The following is a 12,014-nucleotide window of genomic DNA, read 5'->3' on the forward strand; positions in this document are numbered from 1 at the left end:
TTTTGTCTATGTACCTTTCTATGCGGATAAATTAAGTGAGAAATATAATTTTGTGACTTAGTAAATGCAAAAGAAATATCTATGTTCATTTATAAATGAAATTACGTTTTAAAGATATTTAAAATATGATTAGTTAAGCTCTAAGTTGAGGAAGCTGGTTTTGCAACTAGAACTATTTGTACCATTCTATAATTTCGAAAAAACAAAATATTCTAAAGGCATTGCGGCTGGCTAATAAGTAGTTTTATATATCTTCTTTTAAAAAAAGTTTATAAGACCAAGAACAGATCTTAACATAACGACGTACACAGACAAAGCTTTTACTAACATCAAAGACCTGAGATTGTACAACTCTACCTTATTTGGAAGACAATCTATTCGACGCAAAGTCGTCTTGATTACTGATGGGAAGTCTTCAGATCTTCAAAACAGTAATAATTTTACAAGTATATTATAGCCACTTTATATATATATATATATATATATATATATATATATATATATATATATATATATATATATATATATATATATATATATATATATATATATATATATATATATATATATATATATAATGTATATATATATATGAATAGTTTTTATATACAATTTGTTCACGACAAAACGATTTTAGAAATCCGTAACTTACATGCTAATAACTAACTGACCCGCTAACATTTTTCTTTTAACCGTCAGCTTTAAGTCTAGCCACTGAGTTGAAGAGCATTGGTATACACATCATTACCATCGGCATTGGTAACGGCGTCCAGAGGGATGAACTACAAGCCATAGCTTCTTCTAACAATGACACGTACTTTATCTCCACGTATGATCAGCTGGTTGGCTACAGGACCCTTCTAATCAACAAGATTTGCTATGGTAACAATAGATAAACTTACTCATCTATTTATAAATTTACCTTTTTTTAATGTTTCTTTTTAGTGCATTTATAAAAGCTTGTAATTATAAACGTTTTTATGTATTTATTATTTAATGTTATCTGTTATCTAAACAAGAATACAATCGTACAAAACAATTTTTAAAACGGTTATGTTAAGTAAATGTTTTGGAAACAATTGCATACACCACCGGCATTATGCCTGGTTTGATCTGGTAAATAATTGTAATTGCATAAAGTTTCATGGCGATTTGATAAATGGTGTCGTAATACATAGCCACTTGCATATACTCGTTTCAGTGTTTGAATATGCCGATGAAAGATAAGAGTAACTTCGTATTTCAGTAAAGTTTATTGTAAGATTTACATTATATATATACGTATTTATATTTATATATATATATATATATATATATATATATATATATATATATATATATATATATATATATATATATATATATATATATATATATATATATATATATATATATATATATATATATATATATATATATATATATATATATATATATATATATATATTAACAATCCTACATTGTTGTATCAGAAGACACTCCGATTTTCACTACAACTATTGCGACTACAACAGTAAAGACGACAGTACCAGGTATGTTTAAGAAGTTGTTATCTGAAATATGAGTTTCTGTTCATCTTTATAAACAAACTAGGCATGCTGCCCAGCTTCGCTTAGGCTTTCAAAAACATTGAGAATTTGAATGCTTAATTAATTCGCCCGAGGGTCGGTCTACGACCTCAGGAGTTATGAAGAGGTTCCTACGTGGACATTTTTTTTTCGATTTGTAGCTCATATAAGGCGCCGGTCAGTTGAGGTCTGTTTCGACCCCCTCATCGTAGACCTTTAGGTCAACCGGCACCGGCCTCCGTGTTCTGTCGCCCCAAGGCAAAATCCTGCCAAATTTGAAGCGCCTGCGGCGCCGGGAAGTGCCCAATGTCGGGCACCCGACAACTTTGCTTCATATATTATAGAAATTAGCAAATTGCATAGATAAACAAAGATTTCCAAAGTAGTTCCTTTCTTTATAGTCTAAAATAGGAAGATTCACATATTAAAAAAAAAAAAAAAAAAAAAAAAATTAGGTTTGACTTGGTGTGTCTTGATCCAGCACCACCTGTCTGGTATCAAGTACACTATCATCTCAGCTAATTAGGTACCTTTAAAAATATGGAGAATAAAAGAAGTGTTTTTAAAATATAACTTACACGAATATGCCTATTTTTTCAAATTATATTTTTACCCAAAATTAGCCAGTTTCATTGCTAAACAAACAAAGATTTCTATAAAATATTTAAGTCCTGAAAAAGTTTATTATAGAAATTTATTTTTGGAATAGATTCTACAGTAGATAGTCTAAATCTAGATCTAGAATAGATCTTAGCGACGTAGCGTAGATTTAGATCTAGTCTAGATCTAGAATCTCTAGATCTAGAATCCAAATAGATAAAATAATTTTTTTAAGTTTAGGCCGAGAATATCGTATTGTGTAGTCTACATTTCATAGCGTACATAGAATCTAGCTCTAAATCATATTTGAATGAAATAGTTCATTTTTTAAAATTCTAAACTCGGAAGATGACGTCATCAGTTTCGTGCTCTTGTTTTAGTGTAAACAATAAGCGACGTCATTGTTAAATTTGTTCTTGTCCCAAGTTTATACACTTTTCCGGTTGCATAAATAATACTGTTTCTCTACATTCGAATACGCCTTTATTATTTATTTTTCTTCTTTACATAAAATTGTGGTTATACATTTTAAAACATCTAGATTCTAACATATTATTTTCAACAAAAGTCCGTATAAAGGTATCCATATATCGCTGCCGATTCTGACGTGATATCCGGCGAAAATATTTTGCGGACAGAGAGAGAGATGTGCGCACATGGGGAATTATATATTAGGATGTGTTTGTTAATCTTCGTGTTTTTTTTTCAGAAATTTTAGTTTGTGTAAATCTTGGTAATCAAATGTTACTATCTAAGATATTAGTCTTAGTATATTCTAGTAATAAAGTTCGTCTAAGTAAACAATTGTTAATATCTTTTTCATCATAGTGATAAATATATACGTTTTTGTTTATGTTAGTAATAAAAATAAAATGCAATTTTTAAGACTTATCGAACGAATAACATTAAAATATAAATACAATTTTATCGATTTTATAAAATTAAGGAAACTATAATTTATTCCTCACCAATAGCTACAACTGCGCCCCAGATTGCTAGATGCCCCGATAACACCATCGTCGACACCGTCTTTGTGCTCGAAAATAACCCTCCCTCAGTGGCAGACAGCTGGTCAAAAATGTTGCAGTTCACTCTTGACGTCATGGGTCAGTTCAAAATTGGCGAGCGCTTTGCCAGATTTGGTATCCCCAATATACACGGCAATTACGCCAGAGTAATTGAGCTGACGAATTCCATTAACATCGTAGATATTGATAAGGTAATGCAAAATAAACGGTACATTTGGATTCTTTTTAAAAAATTGCTTAAGATTTTATTTTGTCTATGTACCTGTATAAGCAGATCAATTAAGTGAGAAAAAAAATGATTTGACGTAGTAAATGCAAAAGAACTATCCATGTTCTTTTATAAACGAAAATACGTTTAAAAGAAATTTAAAATACTATTAATTAAGCTCTATGTGGCGGAAGCTGGTTTTGCAACTAAAACTATTTGTACCATTTTATAAATAATTTCGAAAAAAAAATATTCGAACAGCATTGCGGCTAACAAATAAGTATAAGTAGTTTTTATATATCTTCTTTAAAAAAAGTTTATAAGACCAAGAACAGATCTTAACATAACGACGTACACAGACAAAGCTTTTACTAACATCAAAGACCTGAGATTGTACAACTCTACCATATTTGGAAGACAATCGATTAGACGCAAAGTCGTCTTGATTACTGATGGGAAGTCTTCAGATCTTCAAAACAGTAATGATTTTTTTTCAAGTACATCAGAGGCACTATATATATATATATATATATATATATATATATATAATATATATATATATATATATATATATATATATATATATATATATATATATATATATATATATATATATATATATATATATATATATATATATATATATATAAAGCAATGCATGTGTGTGTGTCTGTGTGTCTGTGTGTGTGTCTTTTATGCATTAACATACCTCTTATTACATCGCCTAGAAACTTCGGGAAGTTGTTGAGAATATTCCTGGGGAGGTTTCTGCGAAAAAAAATATTTCAATTTCGCAGGGGTGGCGCCCCGGCAGGGCGCGATTTGTTTTTTCTCTATATACGGTATATAAAAATAAAAGTCTATTTTGATTTCACCCTGTTCATCCGATAGGCATGAAACTTTAGGGAGTTCGTTATAACACTCTATGGGAGGGTTATGTAAAATATAATTTTTAATTTCGCAAGGGCGGCGCCACGGGAGGGTGCGATTTTTCTCCATATACGTATATAAAAATAATAAAAGTGAATTGCAGTGACACCGTTCATCCGATAGGCATGAAACTTTGGAAGTATTGATTAGGACACTCTGAGGAAGGGTTCTGTAAAGAAAATCATATTTAATTTCGCAAGGGCGGCGCCACAGGAGGTTGCGATTTTTCTCTATAATGGGTATAAAAAAATAATAAAAGTGAATTGCGGTGACACCGTTCACATGATCGCCATGAAACTTTAAAGAGTTCATTATAAAACTCTAGGAAAGGGGTTCTGTAAAAAAATCATTTTTAATTTCGCAAGGGCGGCGCCACGAGAGGGTGCGATTTTTCTCTATATACGGTATATAAAGATAAAAGTCGATTTTGGTGTGACACCGTTATCCGATAGCCATGAGACTTTGAGGGAGTTGATTAGAACAATTCAGGGAAAGTTCTGTAAAAAAAATTCTTTTTAATTTTCGCAAGGGCGGCGCCACGGGAGGGTGCGATTTTTCTCTATATACGGTATATAAAAATAATAAAAGTGAATTGCAGTGACACCGTTCATCCGATAGGCATGAAACTTTGGAAGTGTCGATTAGGACACTCTGGGGAAGGGTTCTGTAACAAAAGTCATATTTAATTTCGCAAGGGCGGCGCCACAGGAGGGTGCGATTTTTTCTCTATAATACGTATATAAAAATAATAAAAGTGAATTGCGGTGACACCGTTCACATGATCGCCATGAAACTTTGGGGAGTTCATTATAAAACTCTAGGAAAGGGTTCTGTAAAAAATCATTTTTAAAATCGCAAGGGCGGCGCCACGGGAGGGTGCGATTTTTCTCTATATACGGTATATAAAGATAAAAGTCGATTTTGGTGTGACACCGTTATCCGATAGCCATGAGACTTTGAGGGAGTTGATTAGAACAATTCAGGGAAAGTTCTGTAAAAAAAATTCTTTTTAATTTTCGCAAGGGCGGCGCCACGGGAGGGTGCGATTTTTCTCTATATACGGTATATAAAAATAATACAAGTGAATTGCAGTGACACCGTTCATCCGATAGGCATGAAACTTTGGAAGTGTCGATTAGGACACTCTGGGGAAGGGTTCTGTAACAAAAGTCATATTTAATTTCGCAAGGGCGGCGCCACAGGAGGGTGCGATTTTTTCTCTATAATACGTATATAAAAATAATAAAAGTGAATTGCGGTGACACCGTTCACATGATCGCCATGAAACTTTGGGGAGTTCATTATAAAACTCTAGGAAAGGGTTCTGTAAAAAATCATTTTTAAAATCGCAAGGGCGGCGCCACGGGAGGGTGCGATTTTTCTCTATATACGGTATATAAAGATAAAAGTCGATTTTGGTGTGACACCGTTATCCGATAGCCATGAGACTTTGAGGGAGTTGATTAGAACAATTCAGGGAAAGTTCTGTAAAAAAAATTCTTTTTAATTTTCGCAAGGGCGGCGCCACGGGAGGGTGCGATTTTTCTCTATATACGGTATATAAAAATAATAAAAGTGAATTGCAGTGACACCGTTCATCCGATAGGCATGAAACTTTGGAAGTGTCGATTAGGACACTCTGGGGAAGGGTTCTGTAACAAAAGTCATATTTAATTTCGCAAGGGCGGCGCCACAGGAGGGTGCGATTTTTTCTCTATAATACGTATATAAAAATAATAAAAGTGAATTGCGGTGACACCGTTCACATGATCGCCATGAAACTTTGGGGAGTTCATTATAAAACTCTAGGAAATGGTTCTGTAAAAAATCATTTTTAAAATCGCAAGGGCGGCGCCACGGGAGGGTGCGATTTTTCTCTATATACGGTATATAAAGATAAAAGTCGATTTTGGTGTGACACCGTTATCCGATAGCCATGAGACTTTAAGGGAGTTGATTAGAACAATTCAGGGAAAGTTCTGTAAAAAAAATTCTTTTTAATTTTCGCAAGGGCGGCGCCACGGGAGGGTGCGATTTTTCTCTATATACGGTATATAAAAATAATACAAGTGAATTGCAGTGACACCGTTCATCCGATAGGCATGAAACTTTGGAAGTGTCGATTAGGACACTCTGGGGAAGGGTTCTGTAACAAAAGTCATATTTAATTTCGCAAGGGCGGCGCCACAGGAGGGTGCGATTTTTTCTCTATAATACGTATATAAAAATAATAAAAGTGAATTGCGGTGACACCGTTCACATGATCGCCATGAAACTTTGGGGAGTTCATTATAAAACTCTAGGAAAGGGTTCTGTAAAAAATCATTTTTAAAATCGCAAGGGCGGCGCCACGGGAGGGTGCGATTTTTCTCTATATACGGTATATAAAGATAAAAGTCGATTTTGGTGTGACACCGTTATCCGATAGCCATGAGACTTTGAGGGAGTTGATTAGAACAATTCAGGGAAAGTTCTGTAAAAAAAATTCTTTTTAATTTTCGCAAGGGCGGCGCCACGGGAGGGTGCGATTTTTCTCTATATAAGGTTTATAAAAATAAAAGTCTATTTCGGTTTCACACCGTTCATCCGTGTACCATGAAAATTTGGGGAGATGATTAGATCACTCAATAGTAGGGTTCTGCAAAAAAAAAAATATTGTTTAATATTGCAAGGGCGGCGCCCTCCGGGGGGGGGGGGGCGATTTTTTTTTCTATACACGGTATATAAAAAATAAAAATCGGATGCGGTTCATCCGAGTGCCATGAATCTTTAGGGAGTAGATGAGAATACTCCCGAGAATATTTCTGCGAAAAAGAAAAGCTAAAGTTTCTTATGGGCGGCGCCATATAGGGTACAACTTTCGTCAATACACGGTTGGGCGCCCAGAGTTTTAGAGCGACTATGTTGGCACTTGGCATCCGTTAATCGAGCGTCCTGCATAGCGAGTAAGGGGTACTACTATATTCAGCGGTAAAACTACAACAGGCTTCTAAAAATAACTTTGTAACGAGAGGAAATCCTTCTGTACAGTTTCTTCACCTTGCCAAAGATGAAAAAATAACTTTTTGAATATGAGGAGCCTACTGTAGAGTTTCGTCACTTGGCGAATGCTGCAATAAGCATCTATTATTAGACAATCCAGTCAGAAATTGAGATCGAGCATCTAATAATAGACCATTAGTAACGCTAGCATATTGCATCAGTCACACTGATGTTTAAAACACGTCAAATACTTTTTTTACGTGTTAAAGAAAAAAATCCTGTTCATTTGTGTCACTTTAGCGAATGACGAAATCTGCATCATTATTGAGAGGATGCTATTTAGCACGATGGCGCCTGTTAGTTTTAAGGAGCCTGGGGTCGTACGCCGCTCCTATGCGGTAGTGTAATCGAGGGGGGGGGGTAGGGCCCTGAGAGCGCCCCTCTACGTCTCAGACACATGGGCGGTCACCGAAGTGTGTTTTACCATATTATTTGGGTGAGTGATTAATGTACACTCAATGTTTTCATGCGGTAGTGTAGGTAAACCCGTGTCCCGATATTTATGATCCATTGCTAACTCACTTTTAGAAAAGACGGTCACGCGTCTAAGAACATATGATTGGTAACGCGTTGGTGAAATCCTAATACATTCGTCAAACTTTCTTCTATCCCCGCGGCAACGCGCGGGGGACGGGTACGCTAGTATATATATAATATATATATATATATATATATATATATATATATATATATATATATATATATATATATATATATATATATATATATATATATATATATATATATATATATATAAAGCATCTGTTCACGATAAAACGATTTTTTATTTACTTAACTTAGAGGTTGATAACTAACCGACCCGCTAAAACCTTTCTTTTAACCGTCAGCTTTAAGTCTAGCCACTGAGTTGAAGAGCATTGGCATACACATCATTACCATCGGTATTGGTAACGGCGTCCAGAGGTATGAACTACAAGCCATAGCTTCTTCTAACAATGACACGTACTTTGTCTCCACGTATGATCAGCTGGTTGGCTACAGGACCCCTCTAATCAACAAGATTTGCTATGGTAACAATAGATAAACTTACTCATCTATTTATAAATTTACCTTTTTTAATGTTATCTGTTATCTAATCAAGAATACAAGCATACAACAATTTTTATGTTCAGAAAATGTATTGTAAAAAAAAATTGCGTACACTACTGCCATTATGCTGGATGAAGAATTTGAAGATTTGATGAATGGTGTCATAATGCACAGCCACATGCATATACTCGTTTCAGTGTTTGAATATGCCGATGTAAGGTTAGAGTTACTCCGTATTTCAGTAAAGTGTATTGTATTTTTTTTAAATGTATATATATATATATATATATATATATATATATATATATATATATATATATATACATTATATATATATATATATATATATATATATATATATATATATATATATATATATATATATATTAACATTCTAAATAATTGTATCAGAAAATTCTCCGATTTTCACTACAACTGTTGCTACTACAACAGTAACGACGACCGTGCCAGTGCCAGGTATGTTGAAGAAGTTGTTATCTTAAATATCAATTATAGCTTTATCTTTATAAACAAATTTTTGTGTCTATCTTCGTGTTAATTTCTGAAGATTTTGATTGGTCACATCTTGGTAATTAATTGTTAGTTTCTGAAATATCAGTCTGCGATCATGTGATTAGTCAAATGTTACGATTATGTTAATCCTAATTTACAATACATAAGTTTTTGTTTAAGTTAGTAATCAAAATTAAATGTAGTTTTAAGACTTATCGAAAGCGTATCATTAAAATATAAATAGCCTACATTTTTATCGATAAAAAATGTTATATTATAAAATTAAGGAAACTACTGAAAAAATAAAATTGCAAAGAAACATTTCGACCAGACGTTGCATGGGAGAGATGTAGTATAATCCATCTTTTAGCTCGGCAAATCGGGCGAGAAGGGTACCCGGCCGCCTCTACTATCCCCGACTCAAGTCATTTAGGTTACCGAGCTTGAGACTTTCGAGTAGTAATTGGTTGTTCAGCTTTTCCAATTAGGCGTGGTCTCGAATTCCTAACTAGGTTGAAGTACCTTGGCCTGTTGGGTACCTCACTGTATTTGTTGTAGAAGCAAAAAGGCTATTGAGCATGCGTTTTATCTCTCTATCCCTTTGTCACAGAAACAGGTGACCTCTTACGTTACTTTATCATTGGACCGTCTGGTTCAAAAACTTCAAATCTTTTTACTGTTCTACTGCCTAACATAAAATAAAATGTGTTGCTAATGTCAACGATACATTTGTTGTTTTTGTTGTTGCTGTGTACAGCTACAGGAAAGTGCACCGTGAAGACGCCGATTGACGTGGTGTTTGTCCTGCAGTATTCCGATAACCGTGCGGACAACTGGAACAAGCTGGTCCAGTTTGTGGTGGACACGGTGGGCAGGTTCAATGTGGGACCCAATGATGCCAGGTTTGGGTCACTCACGAGTAAAGTAAAAGACCCAACGTCCTTCGATGTCTGGATATACTCAGACTATTCGGCCATTGAAAAAGTAACTATTTTGTTTGATTTAAAGATTGTGTGGAGAGGTGTGAAGGGAGGGAGTGTTTTGTATACTTTAAAATAGAACATGAATACTACAAAAAATGTCAAATTATTAAATTGCAGTTATACACATTTTAAATCCGTAATTAGTACGAAATAAACTCAAAAGAATCACTTATAATCAACTGTTATCTTGCTGATACAATAGTTTTGTTATTTAAAGTAATTTATTTTCAGAGCTCTATGTTTAGCATTTAAATAATGCCTTTAAATTCACTAATATATGTCTATGATTGTTAGGGTTTTAAAGGAAATGGTGAAAGAAAAAACGGCAACTCAACTGATAAAGCTTTGACCGCTGTCAGCCAATGGATCGTAAATGGTCAGGCATCACCCAATCGATCTCAGACTAAAACCTACGTGGTACTTGCTACAGACGGAAAGTCGGGAAACCTAGCTGAGAGTGAGTAAATTTTAATGTAACCTTATTGCTCAGTATTAACAGGAGAAACAGCGTTACTACGTCAACCCTCACGATATTAATTTTAGATAACGGCAATTATGTGTCGCCCGATTTACAATGGTGTGTATGCTTTGATAAATTATTAATGTTACGGGAAAAGTCAATGTCGCAAGAACATGTGCTACTTTCAGTAACCGTGTAAAAATCTTGGATGCTGTCCACCCTTTCCCCCAATCCCACCACTGCGAGTTGTGACGCTAGTAAACATAATATATCTTTTACTTCAAAGCATTTATAAATCATATGTTAACTTACTGTTTTTTAATACAATTATAATTGTAATTTTGTCAATACTTAAAATCTGATGTAGCTCAGAAAGCGGTTGACCTATTAAAGAAACAAAATGTCAGGCTTGTGACGGTGGGCGTTGGGAGCGGAATCTCGTCAACTGAGTTAAAGGCCCTCGCTTCTAGCACAGATGACGCCATCTTGGCGAACACATTCGATGATCTGCCTAGCCTGAAAAGCCCGCTATTTAACCGGCTGTGTAGAGGTTAGAGTTGGTTAAATTTTACGTTACTTTAATAGTGAAGTCCAAAGAAAAAAGTCTTATCAAAGTTGATTTTGATTTTGAAAAAAAAAGGAAATTGCGTTAATTACCGAATATATATATATATATATATATATATATATATATATATATATATATATGTATATATATATATATATATATATATATATATATATATATATATATATATATATATAAATTTGTTATATCTTCAGCAACTTTAAGCTAAAAGTTAAAGAGGTGAGACAATATATTTTGAACTCAATAATACTAAAACTAATTAATTTGAAATGTAGCTAAAGCTTGATCAGTTCTCGTTCTTAAATTTCTAAATTCTAATATATCGTATATTTCAGATATCTACCCAAGGCCCTTGGCAATTACAACGGTTTTGTTATATATATGTATATATATATATATATATATATATATATATATATATATATATATATATATATATATATATATAAGCTGAAATTAAAATAGCGCAAACTCTCTCAAACGTTTTTGTTTATTTTAACACAAAGATCAAGTATGTCCAACGTACATAATATATTTCTCAAATCTTTGGCTATGTCATTTGCATTAATTATCTATTATGCTGCTATTAGTTTTAGTGCATTGTTACATAACATGTTGTAATTAACAAGTTTTAAATGCAATATATTTTTCAGCTCTTTAAATTTTGTATCTACTATCGAGTTGCATGACTAATAACTATTACACACCAAATGAACATATTAATTACCGTATATAGTGCGGGAAAAGTAGGACACGTCTGCATACTAATTTTAGAAAATTTTAATTAACATAAAATAATTTTATTCATACAATTGAGTCAAAATTCAAGTCATCGCTTTGTCTTAAAGTCTTGACCCAAGTGGCATATTTTAAAATAATCTGTCAGTTAGAAGTGCCCGAAATTTCGCTCGGCAGTTTCGATTTATGATGACAGATAGACAGTCTGTCGATAGAGTGACGTCAGACAGAGGAATCTAGTTTAAAAAAAGCTTGTAAAAAGTGAGATAGAGTGTGGGTGCGTGTGTATTTATGTATATATGTAT

General features: G+C 33.5%; 1 protein-coding gene and 1 long non-coding RNA gene across 2 annotated transcripts in view; both read left to right on the plus strand.

The window, feature by feature from the left end:
• LOC131947234 (collagen alpha-5(VI) chain-like) overlaps positions 1–896 on the plus strand; it is a 4,502-nt gene extending 3,606 nt beyond the window's left edge. Inside the window, exons 7-8 of the mRNA XM_059308381.1 lie at positions 269–431; positions 700–896. Coding sequence (XP_059164364.1) covers positions 269–431; positions 700–896 — 360 coding nt within the window. The remainder of the gene's footprint in view (positions 1–268; positions 432–699) is intronic.
• Positions 897–3,723: 2,827 nt separating this feature from the next.
• LOC131947250 (uncharacterized) lies at positions 3,724–8,906 on the plus strand. The gene is made up of 3 exons (XR_009387854.1): positions 3,724–3,883; positions 8,225–8,407; positions 8,838–8,906. It is a non-coding gene; the product is annotated as an uncharacterized LOC131947250 (long non-coding RNA).
• The last annotated feature ends 3,108 nt before the right edge of the window (positions 8,907–12,014 follow it).

This window comes from Physella acuta, unplaced genomic scaffold (genome assembly GCF_028476545.2).
Source record: "Physella acuta isolate Inbredline_101_S28 unplaced genomic scaffold, ASM2847654v3 ptg000590l, whole genome shotgun sequence".
Lineage (NCBI taxonomy): Eukaryota > Metazoa > Mollusca > Gastropoda > Physidae > Physella > Physella acuta.